This window comes from Megalobrama amblycephala, linkage group LG18 (assembly GCF_018812025.1).
Source record: "Megalobrama amblycephala isolate DHTTF-2021 linkage group LG18, ASM1881202v1, whole genome shotgun sequence".
Classification (NCBI taxonomy): Eukaryota; Metazoa; Chordata; class Actinopteri; order Cypriniformes; family Xenocyprididae; genus Megalobrama; species Megalobrama amblycephala.
In genome coordinates, this window is record NC_063061.1 from 21,069,850 (window position 1) to 21,091,628 (window position 21,779).

At 37.0% G+C, this 21,779-nt stretch overlaps 2 protein-coding genes across 3 annotated transcripts in view; both read left to right on the top strand.

The window, feature by feature from the left end:
• The first annotated feature begins 59 nt into the window (after positions 1-59).
• On the top strand, positions 60-12,117 carry idh3b (isocitrate dehydrogenase (NAD(+)) 3 non-catalytic subunit beta). 2 transcript variants are annotated; one of them, XM_048165430.1, is made up of 11 exons: positions 60-216; positions 1,229-1,402; positions 2,434-2,554; positions 4,245-4,305; positions 4,400-4,532; positions 5,992-6,125; positions 6,216-6,318; positions 6,751-6,897; positions 7,005-7,099; positions 7,741-7,801; positions 11,773-12,117. In XM_048165430.1, exons 1-11 carry the CDS (start codon positions 172-174, stop codon positions 11,848-11,850), a joined length of 1,152 nt encoding a protein of 383 aa, XP_048021387.1. In that variant the 5' UTR covers positions 60-171; the 3' UTR covers positions 11,851-12,117. The 2 variants fall into 2 exon arrangements, with proteins under 2 accessions (XP_048021387.1, XP_048021386.1); XM_048165429.1 differs by lacking the exon at positions 11,773-12,117 and adding an exon at positions 8,919-9,339.
• An 827-nt stretch (positions 12,118-12,944) lies between these two features.
• ptpra (protein tyrosine phosphatase receptor type A) overlaps positions 12,945-21,779 on the top strand; it is a 44,330-nt gene continuing 35,495 nt past the window's right edge. The window contains exon 1 of the mRNA XM_048165288.1: positions 12,945-13,386. The gene's annotated coding sequence lies outside the window, so the exon portion shown is untranslated. The remainder of the gene's footprint in view (positions 13,387-21,779) is intronic.

Consider the following 21,779-nt stretch of genomic DNA (forward strand, 5'->3'; position numbering starts at 1 on the left):
TAATGTAATTTATTCAAAAAGGTATATTTATGTATATGCAGTTTACTGAGGACCCCTAGTGGGGGTCGAGAAGCACTGCTGTAACGCTTTCATCCAGCAGGGGTCAGTACACACTTAACTGTTCCTAGTTCAGGAGGAAGATCGCAGCGACCTTTTTCCTCACGTTAATTCATGATGGCGGCCGCGTTGAGAGGGAGTCTAGTAACATTGGCCAAGGTGAGTCTTGAAATACGATGATGGTATTTGCTCATAGTTTACTCTATAATATTATTAGTGTATGTTTGGGTTACACTGCCAAATGCGAATATTAACTGGGGAAACAAGCTGCTTTCTGTAGACGTGTAATGCAAGTCTGAACTTAACACATGATGATGGGTAACGTTAATGGGAATGACAGTAAATACATAAATACATCAGATGACAAATCACAGGAGAGGTTCATTAGAAATCGTCTGTATATTATTATTATTATTTTCCATTACCATAATATATTTCCATTTTAGATATAAAGGAGCAGATTTTTTTATGGTTTAATGTCATTGGGGAACCTTTTATTTCAGCTAATGATTGGTGATATTATGAGTTTACATGATATCTTAACAGAAAAATATATGTATACACATTTCCTGGAATTAAAGGTTGTTTACATGAAGGGATAACTCGCCCCAAAAAAGAAAATTCTTTCATTTATCACTCTCAAGTAATCAAACAGATAATTTTTTCCATACTATGGAAGTCAATGGGGCCCATGGCTACCTATATTGTGCAAAATATCTTCATTTGTGTTCAGCAGAAAAAAATAAATCCATACAGGTTTTGAACAACTTGAGGGTGAGTAAATGATGACAGAATTTCTATTTTTGGGTGAACTATCCCTTGAACTCAAAATTCACTTATTACATGGGATACAGAAATCATTCATTTGTCAAGACTGTCAATATTTTTGGAATTGATGCCAGGGGAATCTATTCTTTGTTAATTAGTTCACTTAAAATGGATTATTAATTGATCTGCGCTTTTAGCATTTGAAAGAAATTTTTAGAACCATATGGGTGGTTCACACAAATAAATTTTCCAATGACTGAATATCACTTTAATTGTTATGACTGTTAAATTCAGAATTTAAATTCACTTCATAAATAACATCACCTCTGTCTGTGATGTGCCAACACATAATAGTCCTTTTGACCTGAGACATTTTTGACCTGAGACATTTTTGACCTCTCAGGGTCTGAGTGGTGCCCGTTTGCAGCCGTTGTGTGCCCGTTCCCTGGGTTTGTCCTCCAGTCAGAATGTTTCGGAGAGTCCCCCGGCACGTGCTGACAGCACCTTCAAGGTCACCATGGTCCCTGGAGATGGAGTAGGACCTGAGCTGATGACTGCTGTCAAAGAGGTTTTCAAGGTACTGATGCACTTTCTCAGACATTTTTTTTTCCTAAGACTTCATCTAACCTTCATTAGCCTTCTTAGTCACCTCCACCCTCTTAAAGCAAACTAAGTAACTTTTTTTTACCTTCATAAATAGTTTTCTAAGTCCTTACGATGGTTAATTGATTTGTAGTGGTGTGTTTGAGGCATGCACTAACCCCCTCTGGCACGTCTATGCCAGAAAACAGCACTTGCAAGTTGAGCTGCGCCGACCCGACACAATCTCGCCTCATGTTCACGTTCACGCGAGAGTGACAAAATGCTTTACGGTAATTCAAAAACAATGTATATATTATGACTTTATAAGACAATTTCGAAAATTACCCACAAGATTTCTTGTACTGTATTTGCAAAACTACTGCACTGGTGAGCGTTGTAGTCGTTGTAGTCCAGAGCTGCGCTTGGAGTATTTACGACAGTGTGATTCACTGAAGGAACCTGTAGGGGGAGCTTCGCAAATCTTACCGAGTTCCGCCTTAAGGCCTCAATATACTCACAACGAAGTGCTTTTCATGCTTTACTAAGGGGTAGAAAGAAGTTTGAAATACCTTAACACTGTTAGCAAACATCCTTACGCCGCCCACACTGCAGTGAGTGGCATTTAGATGAATGTGTAAATATGTGCCGCACACTTTCCTCTCAATTACAAAATGAACACAACAAAAATGACAGTAGTTAATAAAGCTTCTGATTATAGTGACGTGGAAATGTTTGCACATTCTCTGCAATTTGGCACTCCAGTCACGTTTACACTTATAGCAAAAAAAAAAAAAAAACATGAAAAGAACCAGAGAAGATTTCCACATCAAAGAAGGCGGAGACTCAGAGCACAAAAATTCACTTTGGCAAGCTGTTTCGATCTCCAAACGAATTTCATTTTGGTCTGATTTTGTTTGAAATTACATCACACCAGTTAGTTAATCCTGTGTTCCAGCTCAGCCCTCTTTCATGCCTTTTACTTGTATCGACCCTTGTTTCCACTGCCCTTTTCACTTCACCCTCTAGGCAGCTGATGTTCCTGTGGAGTTTGAGGAGTTTCATCTGAGCGAGGTGCAGAACATGGCCAGTGAGGAGAAACTGGACGAGGTGCTGACCTCCATGAAGAACAACAGAGTTGCCATCAAAGGTGACATTATTAACTCCTCATCACATTTTAATATACAGTGGTGCTCAGAATTATTGGCACCCTTGGTAAATATGATCAAAGATGGCTGTAAAAATAAATCTGCATTGTTTAAACTTAGCAAAAATCTAACCTTTCATTGAAGAAAAAGAATTGAAAGTGGGGGGAAAGTCACATTATGAAATAAATGTTTATATCCAAAACACGTTGGCCACAATTATTGGCACCCTTTTATTCGATAGTTTTTGCAACCTCCTTTTGCCAAGGTAACAGCTCTGAGTCTTCACCTATAATGCCTGATGAGTTTGGAGAACACCTGACAAGAGATCAGAGAACATTCCTTCATACAGAATCTCTCCAGAATCTCTCCAGAACATTCAGATTCCCAGCTCCATGTTAGTGCTTCTTCTCTTCAGTTCACTCTGTTCTTTAGGTTTCAGGTCAGAGGACTGGGAAGACCATGGCAGAAGCTTCATTTTGTGCTCAGTGACACATTTTTGTCTTGGATTTGATGTTTGTTTTGGATTATTGTCCTGATGGAAGATCCAACCATGGCTCATTATAGGATTTCTTGTAGAAGCGGTCAGGTTTTGATTTTTTTATCTGTTGGTATTTGATAGAATCCATGATACCATATATCTGAACAAGAAAAAGCAGAAAAATAGGCCCACAACATTAAAGATCCAGCAGTATATTTAACCGTGGACATGGGGTACTTTTTATCCATGTGTGCACCAAACCCATCTGGTGGGTTTGCTGCCAAAAAGCTCTTTTTTTAGTTTCATCTGACCATAGAAGCCGGTCCCATTTGAAGTTCCAGTCATGTCTGACAACTGAATATGCTGGAGATTGTTTCTGGATGAGAGCAGAGGATTTTTCTTGAAACACTCCCGAACATCTTGTGGGGATGTAGGTGCTGTTTGATATTATGTTTTTATCGCTTTCTGAGACTCAAAACTCAAATAATCTCTGCAATTCTCCAACTGTGATCCTTGGAGAGTCTTTGGCCACTCAAACTCTCCTCCTCACTTCACATTAGGACGATTTAGACACACGTCCTCTTCCAGGCAGATTTGTAACATCTTTAGTTGATTGGAACTTCTTAATTATTGCCCTGATAGTGGAAATGGAGATTTTCAATGCTTGAGCTATTTTCTTACAGCTACTTTCTATATTGTGAAGCTCAGCAATCTTTTGCTGCACATCAGAACTATATTCTTTGGTTTTACTCATTGTGATGAATGATTAAGGGAATTTGGCCTTTGTGTTTCCTCATGTTTATACTCCTGTGGAACAGGAAGTCATGGCTGGACAATTTCATGTTTATGATCACTCTGGTGTGCTAAAAAAAATGTAAATATGACTGGGAATAATACTTAAGAGATATTTTACTCATAAAAAATTCTAGGGGTGCCAATAATTATGGCCAACATGTTTTGAAGAAAAACATTTATTTCATAATGTGATTCCCACCCTCCCCCACCCTTCAATGAAAGGTTAGATTTTTACTCATTTTATGAATTAAAGATCAAAAGGATAAACAATGCAGATTTATTTTTACAGTCATCTTTGATCATATTTACCAAGGGTGCCAATAATTCTGAGCACCACTGTAGTGACGGTTAATATAACATGTTATATTATTGCTGATTTATATTTTTATGTAATGACATCAATGTTTTATTTCTCTTAGGAAAGATTCACACTCCTATGGAGTACAAGGGTGAACTGGCATCATATGAGATGAGACTGAGGTACTTCTTTGAAATATTATCATGGCTGCTTTGCACAACTCATGGTTCTCCTGCTAGTTTTTAGATTGATTATTTCTTGTGTTATGACATACAGGAGAAAGCTGGACCTGTTTGCCAATGTGGTTCATGTGAACAGCCTGCCTGGTTACAGCACCCGTCACAATAACCTGGATCTGGTCATCATAAGGGAGCAGACAGAGGGAGAATACAGCTCTCTGGAGCATGAGGTACTTGTGCTCATAATTAATTTCTGTGTGAGAAACAGACTTTTTAATGGGACATTTTACCCAAAAATTATAATTCTGTCATCACTCACCCTTAAGTTGTTCCAAACCTGTATGAGTTTCTTTCTTCTGCTGAACACAAAAGAAGATACAGTTATGCAGTATATCTTGTCCTTTTTAATACTATTGCAGCGGAATGAAAAGGGGGAAAAGGAAAATGATCACGAGGAAAAGAATGCAGCGACTGAAAAGAGCTCTTGCCATAGATATTCTTGTTATAACATGTCATGTTAAAATACCAAGTGTTACGTTATTCTCATGATATCTGAGAATAAAACATGAAGGAAAATTGACAGCTCTTTCAGTCAAACTGACCGATAAGCTGTATTTGTAGGGCTTATGATTTGAAATGATTAGTTTCAGTCTTTTTTAATGGAAGTTACCCAAACCGAAAATGCCTTTCATAATTCATTATGCAGCAACCTTTTCGAAAGTTTTCATAATTCAATAGCACATAACAAATAAGCTACTTTTATGGTGCTTTTTGGTGTTTTTCTTTTTCATTTTGTTTTTGTATTGGCGGGTATGGTTACTATCCTATATTAAATAAAAAGTCAGAAATTCTCCTTTTATTTTTTTTACAAAAAATAGTGTAGGAGTTTAGATCAACATGAGGGTGATGACATATTTCAACCCATTTTTTAACAATTTTTGAACATCAAAATAGTCATAGACTTTTCATATAAACTCATTTCTACCTTTTTTGCTTTTAACTTAAATGTGAGGTTTGTGTAATGTGCCTTTCCAAAACATTTTTGAAGCATATTAATTGTTTTCTTATACACATTAAAAACTGTTTATCATTTGCAGGATTCTTTGATGAATAGAAAGAAAAACATTTATTTGGAATATAAATGTGACCCTGAACCACAAAACCAGTCATAAGTCGCATGGGTATATTTGTAGCAATAGCCAACAATACATTGTATGGGTCAAAATTATCGATTTTTCTTTTATGCCAAAGATTATTAGGATATTAAGTAAAGATCATGTTCCATGAAGATATTTTGTAAATTTTCTACCTTAAATATATCAAAAATGTATTTTTGTTAGTGGATATGCATTGCTAAGGACTTCATTTGGACAAATTTAAAGGCGATTTTCTCAATATTTTAATTTATTTATTTATTTATTTATTTGCACCCTCAGATTGCAGATTTTAAAATAGTTGTCTCTGCCAAATATTGTCCTATCCTAAACCATACATCAATGGAAAGCTTTTAGATTTTTTATTTATTCAGCTTTCAGATGATATATAAATGATTTTGTGGTCCAGGGTCACAAATTATAAATGTCTTTACTGACACTTTTGATTTAATGCATGCTTGCTGAATAAAAGTGTTAATTTATTTTAAACAAAAGATAATGTACATCCGCATCATGAGCACCTCTGTGTTTTCAGAGTGTTACAGGAGTGGTTGAGTGCTTAAAGATCATCACCAGGGAGAAATCTCGGCGCATCGCTAAATTTGCATTTGACTATGCCACCAAGAAGGGCCGCAGCAAAGTGACCGCTGTCCACAAGGCAAACATTATGTAAGTGTGTGACGGGATTATTCTGCCCATATAGTTTTAGAATCTTAACACATTGACTCAACTCGCCTTGAATTGAATTGATCTCCACAGGAAGCTTGCGGATGGTCTCTTCCTGCAGAGCTGTGCGGAGGTGGCTGAACTTTATCCTAAGATTAAATATGAAAACATCATCATTGATAACTGCTGCATGCAGGTATGATTTCCAATCTTTTGTTAGTGGCTGGTAAGGAGGATGACCTATAAATTAGGGCTGGGCGGTATATCGCATGCGATTGTCACGCGGATTTCTTCAGTAAAGCCGGTTCCCTGATTACCGCTAAATCGCCATCACCTGCTTTCAAATGGAGCGGCATTTAATAGACAGAGCCGTAGTTCAATGACAAGCCACGCAATATCGCGTTCATATCGCAGATGAATCGCCTTCGATAATGAACGCGATATTGCGTAGCTTGTCAGTGAACTACGGTTCTGTCTATTAAATGCCGCTCCATTTGAAAGCAGGTGATGGCGATTTAACGGTAATCAGGGAACCGGCTTTACTGAAGAAATGCGCGTGACAATCGCATGCGATATATCGCCCAGCCCTACTATAAATATATTTAGCATATTGTTCTGTGGCCCACAGCTGGTACAGAATCCATATCAGTTTGATGTGCTAGTGATGCCTAATCTCTACGGCAACATCATCGATAACCTGGCGGCAGGGTTGGTGGGCGGAGCCGGCGTAGTTCCAGGCGAGAGTTACAGCGCAGAATATGCTGTGTTTGAAACGGTTGGAGCCTAAATCTTGTTTTTCATACCTTCATTCATGAACTGTAACAGTTTCATAAATTGTTTTGCCGCATGTGATTTTAAAGTTATTCTTGCATTTAATTTCAGGGTGCCAGACATCCCTTTGCTCAGGCTGTCGGCAGGAATATCGCAAACCCCACTGCTATGCTCCTCAGTGCATCGAACATGCTGAGACACCTCAAGTGAGTCTCGCACTGTTATCCTGCACTAATATTCCATATTTACTTTTTCACCATCATATCTTATGTAAATTTAGGGATGTCCTGATCAAGTTTTTTGTTGCCTCGATCCTATCCGAGTCATTGAATATTGAGTATCTGCCGATACCGAGTCTTGATCCAATACTTGTTTTCCCTAGTGCTTGGTGCTAAATACATTAAAGTAGACTGTATGGTCACAATTATGAATATGGGGCTACTGATATAAACATCTCGTATTTTATATGTACAATAAGCAGAATAATTGTAACGAAAAGAAAAAAAGCATGAAGCTTGCGGTGTCAAAATGCAAGTCTGTCAGTCAAGTCTAAAACGAGACGCATATAGCAACACGTTATGGCAGTGACATCTCAGACAGTCTCACAGCAGATACACAGTAAATAAATTACTTCCGACTGATTCGTTACAAAAGTGCACATTAGATATGCTAAACACAGAAGCTCAAATGTGTGTGTGATATGCTAGAACAGACCTCAGTCTGTGAGACTTCTTTCAAAAGCATTAAACAATCCTAATTGTTTCAAAGTTTTGTCCAGTAGTGTATATTAAAATGTCTGTGCTGTCTTGGCGAGTATATTTATATGATTGGTTTATTTTTCTTTCAGCCTTGAGTATCATTCAAACATGGTGTCTGAGGCTGTCAAGAAAGTCATTAAGCAGGGCAAGGTAAGAAATGATTGTGATTGTGTTTGTGTGTTATGTATAAATGGGAGAGAAAAGTGTATTGTGTGGCTGATATGTATCTTACATATCATGTAGAGAACTTGATAATGCGAGTGTGTTTCAATGTTTTTATACGAGTTCAAGATGCAAAAATTGTTGTTGATGGCTGTTTTGCATGCAAGTCTGTAATGTCCTGGTGGTATTGGTTTTCATCCTAATTGGTGGATTTCCCTTTGCAAATGGTTTTGGATGAGTGACCCTAACCTCAACAACACATCACTCAATTGCTAACCCAGAAACACTTTTAGTAAATAGTCAAAACCTCATCCAGTTTTGCTTCTGCATTACAGTTCGGTCTTTGTTTTATGTGGATAGCTGAGGCTTTTTGGTTCGTTTTGAGGGTTAAAAGTTCTGCTCACAATCAAACTTCCCCCTTTCTTCTTATATGTTTTTTTTTTATCATTGTCATCTCATTTAAAGACCTAATGAAATATGACAAGGGCCTTTTTCTTTTTCATTTCAAGGATTTTTTGAGTGGAAGATATTGAAGGACTTGCTTCTTTTTTTTAACATCTATTATCTTGTCATGGCCAGCTAAAAGGACTTTCATAATGAATCAAATCCAGCATGCCTTTTTCTCAGCAAATAAAAAAGCTTTTACAAATGCTTTTACAATAAGGTCTCAGTTGTTACCATTAGTTAACTATTAGTCAACATTAACTCTTTCTCTGCCAGTGTGGGTTTTTTCTCCAGCATTTGATCATTTTTGAACATGCAATATATCAAAAGAAAGAACAGAGCCTTTCTTTCTTTCAAAAGCACAAAATACCAATTATGATTTTATGTTGGCTTTAATCCATTATTATCATAAATTCAATACACTAACATGGATGTCCTGTGCTCTATGGAAACAGCTTCAGCTTTGGCTTTAAAAAAAATTATCTTAAAAGAAGCTCTGTCTTACAGTCAGACTCTAGCCTTCAAGTTTGTGTTTGTGTTGTCCATAAATTCTGACATAGTCTTCACCTCCCCTTTCTCCACCTTTCCTCCTCGGCCATCACATCCCATTCTGGGTGTATGTGGCTGTCTGTGTGTATTTGTGTGTGTGTGTGTGTCCCAGGTGAAGACGCGAGACCTAGGGGGTTACAGCACTACTGGGGACTTTGTCCGTGCGGTTGTGGCCAACCTGCGCCATCGGACTGTTTGAAGATGCTTGCCAAACCCAATGTCTATCCCGGATCCCCCTATTTTTGCCACCTCTGATCTGAATATATTCAAAGACAATTAAAGCAGTCCTATCTTAAATTTTCATTTCCCTTTTCCCATCTCTCACTTTCATTCTCTCACCGTCTTGTTTTATGGCTGGTTACTGATTTCTTTTTTTAGTTTTTGTTGTTGTTGGTGTTTTTTTGTTCCTTAATGTATCCATGTACATTTATTTTCATTTCTGTTTTTCATAATATGCATCTTTAACCAGAATTACACTTCTGTTTAAAAGTTTGGGGTCAGTAATATTTTAAATAAAGATATTTTTAAATGTTTTTGAAAGAAGTCTCTTATGCTCACCAAGAGTGCATTTATTTAATCAGAAAAAACTGTTATATATTTTAACATGCAATTTATTTCTATGATGGCAAAGCTGAATGTCACATGATCCTTCAGAAATCAGACTCTTTGAATAGTGAGTTCAAAAGAACAGCATTTATTTATAATAGAAATCTTTTGTTACATTATGAATGTCTTTACTGTCACTTTTCATCAAAGTATTAATCCTGAATATATATACAGTGGCAGGAAAAAGTATGTGAACCCCTTGCAGAATCTGTGAAAATGTGAATAATTTTAATAAAATAAGGGGGATAATAAAAAATGCATGTTATTTTTTGTTTAGTACTGTCCTGAGTTAGATATTTTACATAAAAGATGTTTGCATTTAGTTCACAAGACAAAACAATAGCTGAATTTATTAAAATAACCCCATTCATAAGTATGTGAACCATTGATTCTCAATACTGTGTGTGGTTACCTGATGATCTATGACTGTTTTTATGTTTTGTGATGGTTGTTCATGAGTCTCGTTTGTCCTGAGCAGTTAAACTGAGCTCTGTTCTTCAAAAAAATCCTGCAGATTCTTCAGTTTTCAAGCATTTTTGCATATTTGAACCCTTTCCAGCAGTGGCTGTATGATTTTGAGATTCATCTTTTCACACTGAGGACAATTGAGGGACTCAAACTATTAAAAACTATTAAAAAAGGTTCAAACATTCACTGATGCTCCAGAAGGAGAAACGATTCATTAAGAGCCGAGGGGTGAAAACTTTTGAATTCAAATATCAAGGTAAATTGTACTTAATTTTTCTGCCGGGAAACATGCAAGTATCTTCTATTGGTTCCGAAGGGCAGTACTAAATGAAAAACAATGATATTTAAACAAAAAAATAAGAAAAATTGTGACATCTTCATCCTGTTCAAAAGGTTTCACCCCCCGACTGCATCGTGTTTCCTTCTGGAGCATCAGTGAATGTTTGAACCTTTTTAATAGTTGTGTTTGAGTCCCTCAGTTGTCCTCAGTATGAAAACACAGATCTCAAAATCATTCAGTCACTGCTGGAAAGGGATCAAATATGCAAAATGCTTGAAAACTGATGAATCTGCAGGACCTGGAGGAATTTTCTGAAGAACAGAGCTCGGTTTAACTGCTCAGGACAAACAAGAGACTCATGAACAACCATCACAAAACAAAAAAACAGTCATGGATCATCAGGTAACCACACACAGTATTGAGAATCAATGGTTCACATACTTATGAATGGGGTTATTTTAATAAATTCAGCTATTGTTTTGTCTTGTGAACTAAATGCAAACATCTTTTATGTAAAATATCTTACTCAGGACAGTACTAAACAAAAAATAACATGCATTTTTTTTTTTATTATCCCTCTTATTTTATTGAAATAATTCTCATTTTCACAGATTCTGCAAGGGGTTCACATACTTTTTCATGTCACTGTATGTATGTGTGTATATATGTATTGTTGACCCCACAATTTTGAACTGTAGTGCATGTCTGACTTCATTGTTCACTCCTGTTTTAAGTTTTAATTGATGTTTTTGTTGTTCATCCTAAGCTGTACGTACCCTGCCGTTTCTGTATTGCTCAGTCTTTTTCCTACTTTTATATCATCTCTGTTTGGGGCTGGTCCTCGTTGCATTGCCTTTGTGGTTCCAGAACCTCAGTGAATTTGATTATCAACAAGTTTTCAAAGGCCATTTGGCATATTGAGGCGGAAGTTCCAGCAGTGTGACGATTTTTCCCCTCTCACTGTTACTAATGTAAACATCACTAATTATATCTGCTGCTGTCATAAATCAGATGGGCAATTATTGGTTTGATTTCATGATGCAAATGCTCTGGACAGGAAGTCTGCTCTGTGCCATTGCAGACTAACTGTGGAAATGATGACTGGCTGATATCAGACAAATGATATCACTGCCTCTCAGGCATTTTTAAACTTACCTCAGTCATTGCGGTACTGATCTAACATGTTGTCTTCATGTTTCTAAACTCAGCTCCTGCAGTATTAATATTTTCAACCTTACCGTGTCCGTGTACACATTTCAATTTCACAGATTTCTCAAGGTTTATTCATGCCATTGATTAACTGACCAATGCTTTGTCAAATGTGATTTTTTTTTTTCCAATGTCAAAATAAATATGTAAAACCAAAATGATTGAAAAGTGTCACTTTGTAGTCACTGGTATTGTGTGGATTGCTTGTAGTGTTTGAAGACCTTCATCCCCATTTAGCATTTTGCATTTAACCATCACAAAATAACAAATATATATACCCTGGATGTTTGAGAAGCGTGTTTGTAAGATTAACTGTTAGTAAAGGATGTATTTACCCAGTGCACCTTCTATCAATGTGAACAGACAACATACATAAAATATTTTATTGCTCTCTTTGGTGTAGGTTCGCACATCAGACCTGGGAGGCTACGCGTCAAGCGATGAGTTCACCAGGGCCGTCATCGCTAATCTGGCTGTCTAAACCAATCCCAGCACTCCACAAATATCATCTTAAGCACAATCCTCAGCACTGGTTGTCCAGTATCAAAGTCTTTTGGTCCACCATTTCTCATTTCTTTGCTAAAGCCTTACTAGTAGCCTAACGTTTTGGACTATCACAGTCTACAACAGAGCACAAGTGTTGTAAGATTCATGTTGTCTCTGGGCAGAACCACTGACATTCCAGACTATTACAGAATGACTGTATTGCTTTATGATGCTGCTTATAGAAAAATTATTTATTCAGCTATTTATTACTTAAAGGGATAGTTCTCCCAAAAATGAAAATTCTGTCATCATTTACTCCGCCTCAATTTGTTTCAAACCTGTATAAATTTCTTTGTTCTGCTGAACACAAAGGAAAATATTTGGAAGAATGTTTTTAACCAAGCAGATCTCGCTCTCCATTGACTACCATAGTATTTCCTACTATGGTAGTCAATGGGGGGGTGAGATGTGTTTGGATATAAACATTCTTCCAAATATCTTGAGGGTTGAGTAAATTATGACAGAATTTTCATTTTTGGGTGAACTATCCTTTTATTGCAATTGCTACAAGTTCAATCATTAACATTAATAAAACGTTACAATATAGTTGCAAGTATTTTGTCTTTTTCAGTTATATGACAGTAAGTACTCTATTTGCTTAAATAAGGCAGACATAACCATGGTATCACTATTATACCATTATCATGTTTACATTGTTAAATTATGTGGGGAAAAATACTGAAATATTATTTGTATGTATAAATATTGTATATAAAATGTATAATACTATAGTAAAAAAAAAAAAAGTAAACTAAATATTTTACACCTATTTATAAATACAATTTTTTCACATTATAAATCGGGTGTTAATACATTAAAATATACCTACCTTTTAAATTGTTTATGGTTATATTTGGGGGTCCGTGACATCTTAAAAGACTGAAACCCCTGCATCTGGAATCTAAATTAATTCTCCAGTTGTGCTCTTCTACAACTGCTATCCAACATGCAATACCACAACCGGCCGCAGGGGAGCGCATTGCACCTAATCGCTACTCATTCGTGCATTCCCCTTTCCTGGAAGCAACTCGTCCGCCAGATGTCGCGACGTCTCTGCGTGGGAAGAGGAGAGGAGAGGAGGGGCCTGGCCTGGGAATCCGCTGTTTCCCATTCCAGGCGCAGGGGCACAACATGGCGGATTAGGAGGCGACCGACGCGCCCGGATACAACGAACAAATCGTGGGATACTAATTCCCCGTGTCGTGGAGAGGGCAGGAATATAGGCTTTTCGGAAAGCCAACGCACACCTTTAAGACTTCCCGAGACATGCATTTTGGATACCAGTAAGAGCCTTCGCTGCTTTGCCCCACTCCACATTGGCTGTCTGTCCGAGATCATTCCTATCACCCAGGCCCCCCACCCCGAACACACTCTCGGTTCCTGGGGTGTGGAGACAGGGGCCGGGGAAGTGGAAAACAATCGCACTTTATCTGGAACACCGGGCTCCGTAGTGCGGGACAGGGCTGTCAAGGTGAGTTACATCGCTGCTTCTCTGAGTATATTAACAGCGCAAACTTCTGTTCATCGCCTCAGTTTGTCTGATATCTATCCCTTGTGTCACTCAGGTTTTGTCACGTTAGTGGGTCGTCTAGCCAAAGAAAGCAAAGCCCTTTGTGGCACATCCGAGACCCAGACGCAGATTTATGTAATGTTTACGCATCGCGCGGGGATATCTTGGGAGCGCACCCAATAATGTTTGAAGCAACACGAACATTTGCCGAACTAGCTGGGAGGCAAGGAGGGAAAAATGAGGGGGTGGGGGGTCTGCCGAGAAAAGGAGGGGGAGAGGAAGAGAGAGAGAGAGAGAGAGAGAGAGAGAGAGAGAGAGAGAGAGAGAGAGAGACGCATAGCTTTTAGTGGAAGTCAGGCAGATTGTGCGCCAGAACGCAGGCGTGATTTCTGACTGGATACAATGGAATATTATGAAATATTCTTCACTCGATATATCCTGTCGATGTTAATGGCCCAAGACTGGATAGGTTGTGAAAATATAAGTGATTTCTGACTCGATTAATTGTTACTATTAATGGTCCCAGACCATTACAGTCTTTATAATTTCTGACTTGATGCATTGTAGCAACGTGAATGGCTCCGAATTAGATATATGCTGCAGAAAAATAAATGGTTAAAACTATAAATGCTTCGGGATGTTGTACCAATATTAATCATTTCTAACTAGTTAAACTGTAATAGTATGAATGATTTCGGACTCGGTACATATTGGCAACGATATCGAAGGTTCTACACTGGTTATATTGGAGCATTATTAATGCTTCTGGACTGAATTTTGAACCAGTATTAATTTCTGACTGGATGCATTACAGTTCTGACTGGAATACCTTGTTTCACTATCAATATTTTGTATATTCTAATAATATTAATTATTTACAGTGTAGAAATTTAAATAAACTCCTAAATCAATTCTGACTAGATGCATTGTAACAATATGAATGATTTTCTGAATGGTTATCTATTAATAATAATAATAATAATAGATAACTATTAGTAACTAACTTAGTTCCAGACCGGATACATAGTGATATGTACATGCTTTCTGACTGGACACATTGTTGCAATATCTTTTTTTTTTTTTTTTTTTTTACTGTTTGTGATATATTGTAGCAATAGAAATAATTTCTGACTGCTTACATTTTAAATATATGTATTAATGGTTAGGTTCCAGACTGGATAACGTACATTGCAGCTAAGCATATGCTTTCTGACTGGATAAATTGTAGCCATATTAATCATCCCAGACTGGATGCATTCTAAACATTGTAACAATAACGAATGGGAAGACAATGGGAGTCCAGTGCGTTCGCGTCACGCGCTGGAAGTCAACATATTGATCAGCGCTTTGTCGCTACATGTTTTTAAAGAGTAGGTATGTGTATGTGTGTGTGTGTGTGTCCAGGGGAGGGGGGCACGCGAGGGAGTTGGTAGATTGTGTCTCACAAACACAGGAATTATGTCGCTCAGACGTCCCGTCAAGTGCTCTATTCATTGTCTGCACTTAGGTGAAAGTTGCCATTCTAATTCACCCGTTTTCTGCGTTATAAATAAGAGTTTTACTTCAATTCGGCCGTAGTTTGTGCGCCACTGCAGTGCTAGCATACTGGTTTGTGAAGTTAACTATCTTTGACTTCTTCCACTCGATATGTGTTATGCATGAATGGTCATAAATATGTAGCAGTATGTGCATATAAATACTTTCTATATTGTTTGTTCACGTTTTGAAGGTGTGAGCAATAAAATAATTTAGGTTCCCACTGTCATGGTTAGCTGATGCAGTTTACCTCAGACAAATATGACATATTAGGACATGTGTTGGTTAATGTTGAACAATGGAGAATGTATTTTACCATCCACATAGTAGGATGAAGGATGAATATTGACTCAATATTGACTATAGTCAAGTCACATTTATTATATAGCTATAGCTCTTATTTATACCATTCAAATAGTTTCAAAACAGTTTCACAGTAATAAACAGGAAAATAACTTGATAATGTTGTAAAACACTTCTATTTTGCAATCTGCTGTAAAGCAGCTCAGCTACAGAAGACATTGGTGTAATTTTTCAGCTCAATTCAGATTGTTAGTTCAGTTAGGTTTAATGACATTAAATGTTGCATAGTCCATCAATTATGAAACAACTAAAATTTTAGCTATAAAGCAACTCGGTAGTGTCATTATTCAGCTTAATTCAGATTCAATGTCGATTCAGTTCAAGTAGTGTCAGTACTGCAAAGTTTAATTATGAAATGACAAACATGTCATTATCCAGCTCAGTTCAAACTTTGTGTTCTTGTGTCAGTACAGTCAGACTGATAATATTTTCTGAATATTAGTTGTCTTTTAAGCCCCAACTTAGCAATATAATTAATTAACATGCTATTTACTAGAGAATCTGACAAAATGTTAATTGCTGCAGTCCATTTAAAAATGTTGAATTAATTTGAATGCATTATTTAAAAAAAAAAAAAAAATCGGTTTGAATGAATGATTCAATGACTGACTCGTAAAATACTTCACTTGTTTCATTACTGGTTGAACAGAACTTTTGAAACAAAATGATTCAATGACAAATACATTTTTTAACAGTCACTTGTCGCCACCTACTGGTGTAACGATGAAAATGATTCAGTCTTTATTTGAAGTCACTTTTAAAAGTGATTTAGTCATCGCTACTGTAGACATCAGTGTTTATATCCAAACTATAAACTTTTATCTCAGTACTTCTGTGATAATCTAAATATTTGTAACACAGAAATAATGATACTATAAGGCTGTTTGTGAAGCTGCTTCATTCTTATACACGATAACTGTATAGGAACTGAACACCAACGCAGATCGGTGTTACTTTGTCAAAGATTTACAAGACACAGACAAATCATTCTCATTTAGGAATACAGACAAGTGGGTGTTTGAATCAAGATCGCAATCTTTTAACGATCGTACAGCTATTTACCGCTGTGTATGCAGTGCCGGGACATGCAGATGTAAAAAAAAGTGTCTAAAATCCTACAATGTTTTTGTTCAATTTGCTGAATCTTGAGAAAATATTTTGTACATTTTGTTCTCTGCATTCTTAACAATTGAGCTAATGTCATGTCATTGTACATTTGATGTATAGGTCTAGTCTCACCCTACTTGGGTTTCTCTAACGACTTGTCCTGTTTGGACCTGTTATTAATTCTTCCTGCGAGCCATGAGGTTATGAAATAGACCTGCACTTTTGGCAACTAGAGATGACGCCCTGTAGTTCTCCTTTTGCTATGATCCAACCAAGTGAGTAGTTAGATGGCTTTACAGATCCTGCAGTACCTGTGTGGGTTTTGCAGTGTAATTATCACAGACATTAGGTAATATTTTACATACATTGACACAATTTCAACAGTGGGTCATTTCTGAGTGTGTGTGTTTTTTTTTTTTTTTTAATAAATAGACATTTTATGTTAATTCCAGAAAGGTTATTCTTTATGAACATGCCTTTTTGTGGTATGCACTCATTATGTAGTGTCATCATTTGTCTTCCAATCACAATGCGTCAATTTAACATGCTCTGTCACGTTAGGCAATATAGACATGAATGCACGTGCTGATTGCAAAGATTTGTGTTTCATCTCAACCCGGTCTTATCCTCAAGTTAATAGTAGCGTATTCCAACAGACTCAAAGGCTCTATCTGACATGTTGGACTTCTGATCCAGTTTCTATGATTAGTAATTTTTCATCTGTTATTGACTTTTTTGAAGTGAGACTTCTGAAGTCAGAAGCAGTTGAGCTAATTACAGATGTCAGAGAGGATAAGCCATTGGATCGGTAGAGAGGGTGGCGTCTTGGCTGCTGGTTTCCTCCTTACTTTCACTAAGCACAAGGGCCCAGACTGAATGAATGCCCTTTTAAATTAGCAAAGGAGTGTTTGTAAGAGTATTTGTAAGACATTTGTAAGAGTTAAAGGCTGTTCGGGTTTGATCACTCAGTAGGAAGTGAATTCTATTGCTTTGAGTAAGAGTCAATGAAAAAAATTTACTCAGCCTCATGACATTTTGAACATATATGACTTTCTTTCTTTGATGGAATGTAAACGGTGAATTTTTGAAGAATGTCCTGACCAATATTTTCAAGGCAATAAAAAGTGAATTAGTATTGGAGCAAAAATGCATCATAAAAGTGCTCCATATGAGCAAAAATTATTGATTTTTCAGTGAAAATCTTTAAATTTGGCCTAACTCTCCTTGTGGCATTCATGGGAGTTCAGGAAAGGTGTAGCAATGTCCAAATTGTGACAAATCATTTTTTTTTTAATTCTTCTGATGATTTTTGTATCGATTTTATAAAACTTATTATTTAAAAAAAAAAATTCATACACAAATCAATCAAAAAAAGTTAACAGATCACTGGAAGTGAAGGTTAGCAATAAATGATGATTTCAAATTTGTTCTGTTTGTCAAAAAGCCACAAAGCTTTAGAAAACTTAAAAGTATAAGTCCTGAACCTTGTGGAACCTTATTAGAAATATAAACGTCCTGAACCTTATGGGGATTTTTGCATAATTTTTGAAGCTTGACAACCCCAGTTTTATTTCACTTTAATTATACTGAAAACCAATCCAGTATATTGTACCTTTTGTGGAAGAAAGAATACTGGTTTGAAATTACATGAGAGAGAGTAAATAATGACCGATTTATTGTTTTCACATGAGTTATTTTTCCTCAAATTCCTTGTCGACTGAGAGAGAGAGAGAGAGAGAAACACACAGGGGGTGTGAGAAAGCGCTCTTTCGGATGTCCACTGTATGTGTAGACTCACTGTGTGGCTCAGTCTGACTGTGTGCTAAATACTGACCTCATCTTTGCCACTTCCTGCCCTCTGTGTGTGATGTGGCTAGACCAGAGCATTCTCTGGGAAACCCTGACACAAGACTGCCGGCAGGACACGAGCACTCACCCCCCCCACACACACACACACACGCACCCCCAGATGGGTCAAAGGTATCTGTTTACCCTGATTTCAGTATTTATTTGTACATAATTCCAAGTCATACTGTGGTAATGATTAAGGAACAAAATAAACACAAAATGACTTCTATCTCTACATGACTCTCAGGTTAACCAGGTTTTTTTTTTTTTTTTTGCCTTTTTCTATTTTGCAAGCTGCTAGCGGCTATTTTGTTAAAGGGGTGGTTGCTTCTGATTTCACTTTTTTAACTTTAGTTAGTATGTAATGTTGCTGTTTGAGCATAAACAACATCTGCAAAGTTAAAATGCTCAAAGTTTTATGCAAAGGGAGATATTTTCTTTTACAGAAATTGCTTTTTAAGGACTACAACATACAGATAGTAGGGACTACAATGAGCTTTTTCCCGGGTTGGTGACATCACAAACCCCAAAATTTACATACACTGCGTTCCAAATTATTATGCAATTGACATATCAGTAAGATTTCAGTACAATAAACATTCAGATTTTAGATTTTCTAAGAAAATGTTTGTTTATTTATCCATGTCTTTTTAGATAACTGGTATCAATCTCAGACAAAATAATTCGCCAGATCTATGGAAACTCTACTTAGAGGTTGTTCCACATTATTAAGCAAGTCACAGTTCTCATGCAATATGGGGAGGAAGAAAGATCTTTCTAAAGATGAAAAGCATGAAATGGTGCAATGTTGTGCAAAAGGCATGAAAACAACTAATATTGTGTGAAACTGAATGGAGATTATCGAATTATCATAAGATTTGTGAGTGATTTAGAGCATAGCAGAATTCGGTCAGATAAAGGTTTATTAATGAAAGTTCCTATCAAAAAATTGTATTGTATTAAAAGGGCAGCTATAAAAAAGCCAGTGTTGAGCAGCAAACAGGTATTTGAAGCTGCTGGTGTCTCTGGAGTCTCAAGATGCTCTCCATGCAGGCTGGCAGTTGTGCGTAAAGATGCATTTTAGACACCACTAACCAAACCTCACAAAGAGAAACAGGAACTTTCCTCAATAAGCCTTTATCTGACCGAGTTCTGCTGTGCTCTAAATTACTCACAAATCTTATGATAATTCGATAATCTCCATTCAGTTTCACACAATATTAGTTGTTTTCATGCCTTTTGCACAACATTGCACCGTTTCATGCTTTTCATCTTCAGAAAGATCTTTCTTCCTCCCCATATTGCATGAGAACTGTGACTTGCTTAATAATGTGGAACAACCTCTTAGTAGGGTTTCCATAGATCTGGCAAATTATTTTGTCTGAGATTGATACCAGTTATCTAAAAAGACATGGATAAATAAACAAACAAACATTTTCTTGGAAAAACTAAAATCTGAATGTTTATTGTACAGAAATATTACTGATTTGTCTCTTGCATAATAATTTGGAACGCAGTGTAAACCTGCCCCTGGGAATATGCAACAAAGTGGGTGAGGCCATGTTGGGCTGCTGTAGAGAAGAGTAAAAGTTGTTGACGGCTTCACAAACGAGGGTCAGTTCAACGTTGGATTTGCACAAAAGATGCTCGTGCTAGTCAATGAGTTGAATCAACTCCACAGCAACTACATACAGTAAATGTATCCACTAACCATTCAGAAACGTCCAGATACATTCTAACAGTTGTAACTTCGCTGTAAAGTCTCTCCATCAGTGTCTGACTCCGGTCTGACACCGTTACTGACAGTCGTCATTTTGGCTGCGTGACATTCTCCAGCTTTGTTGTTGTTGAGCAACTGAAGCGCAAGCTGTTAAAGCTCCACCCTCTTCTGGAAAGGGGGCAGTGTGCAGCAGCTCATTTGCATTTAAAGGGACACAAACAAAAACAGCTTGTTTTTGCTCACACCCAAATAGGGGCAAATTTGACAAGCTATAATAAATGATCTGTTTGTATTTTGAGCTGAAACTTCACAGACACTTTCTGGGGACACCAGAGACTTATATTACATCTTGTAAAAGGGGCATTATAGGACCCCTTTAAACACGTAAATTATTGTAATATAATCTGAAGTGGTATACACTATATTTTCGATCAAGTTTAAAAATATATATTTTTATGTTTTTGAAATAATTCTCTTATGCCCACAAAGGCTGCATTTTATTTGATTGAAAATACAGTAAAAATGATAATACTGTGAAATATAGAAATAATAGAAGCTCACACAGGTCAAATTTTAATGAACTATGTGGAATAGTAGCAAACACGGTCAATTGTCTTCATCTGAGCTGAGAGTCTCTTTTGTCTTTCTTGAGATCAGCATTTTTTGGTGTGTGTTTACTAGAGAATGAAAATTCTCCCTTTGCTATTTTGCAATCAGGTAACTTGAGTAAATCATTTGATCTTGAGCTGCTGGAAGCGGTGCACAGGAAGTTGCAGGAATGGTGGGATATGTGTGTTATGAAACACCATCAGAGTTTTCTTCTCGTGACAGCGGCGGATGCAGTGTCATCTTGCCTGTCCGCTAGGCTGTCCCAGTTTGAGGGAGATGAAGAGGGGCATTGAGATTATTCCTGTCACACTGCACACTCCTCCAGGGTGCAGAGCAGCGTATTAATAAACTGTGAATGGGGACAGATACCCATTATCTCTCCGTAGAAAATGCTCTCTGGCTGCTGAAAGGAACTCCATTGCAGCATTCTCTGCTACCTCAGTGGGCATTGTATTGATCAGGGCAGGGGTGGGGAGCTCATTTGGGGTCGGGGGCCACATTGGCCAGAATATTACATCAGGCAGGTCGAGAACAGTCAGAACAGTTAAAAAGTAATACATTGTTAAACTTTATTTCCCAAAATTATTTATAACAGCCATAGGCATGATTAGGCAACCCCAGCTAACACACAACATGGAGGATGAAGGGAAATTTTAATTTTAAGGAAAACAGATGTAAGCACAATGGGGGAAAAAATGAGAATCTGAGATTATCAGACAAAATGTTATAGAATGAGTACAAGGCAACTAAGTAGATTAGTCTGTGAAAAGTGTAATAATAAACACAATTTTACATCATAATATGAAGCTTTACTTGTAAATTTGAAGATACATTTCTGTAGCTTTGACTAATTTTAAATGTAATTTAAATGCAGAAAACATGGACGGAATCACAAAATGGAATTTACAGTTTATCACAGAATGTCATAGATTTTGGCAGATTTTGGATGAATAAATGAAAAGCAGGGCTGTACACTTAAATTGTAATATGTACTAGTGTCTGTGAATGTTAAAGTGCAAAAAGACTATTTAAACATGAAGTCTGTGTGTCTCTGTGTGAATGAGTGGCGTGGTTTTATCTCCTGTACATACTCAAGCATACATGACATAAGTAACTTCAACCCAAGTAAAGTGCATTCTAAAGTTGACTTCACAATCATTTCACCATTTTA

Bases quoted from the DNA above. Each gene is read 5' to 3' on its own strand.
- idh3b (XM_048165429.1), top strand. From the start codon at position 172: ATGATGGCGGCCGCGTTGAGAGGGAGTCTAGTAACATTGGCCAAG. The intron at 2,555-4,244 runs GTGACATTATTA...TATTTCTCTTAG, and splicing joins CAACAGAGTTGCCATCAAAG to GAAAGATTCACACTCCTATG. The intron at 4,533-5,991 runs GTACTTGTGCTC...CTGTGTTTTCAG, and splicing joins ACAGCTCTCTGGAGCATGAG to AGTGTTACAGGAGTGGTTGA.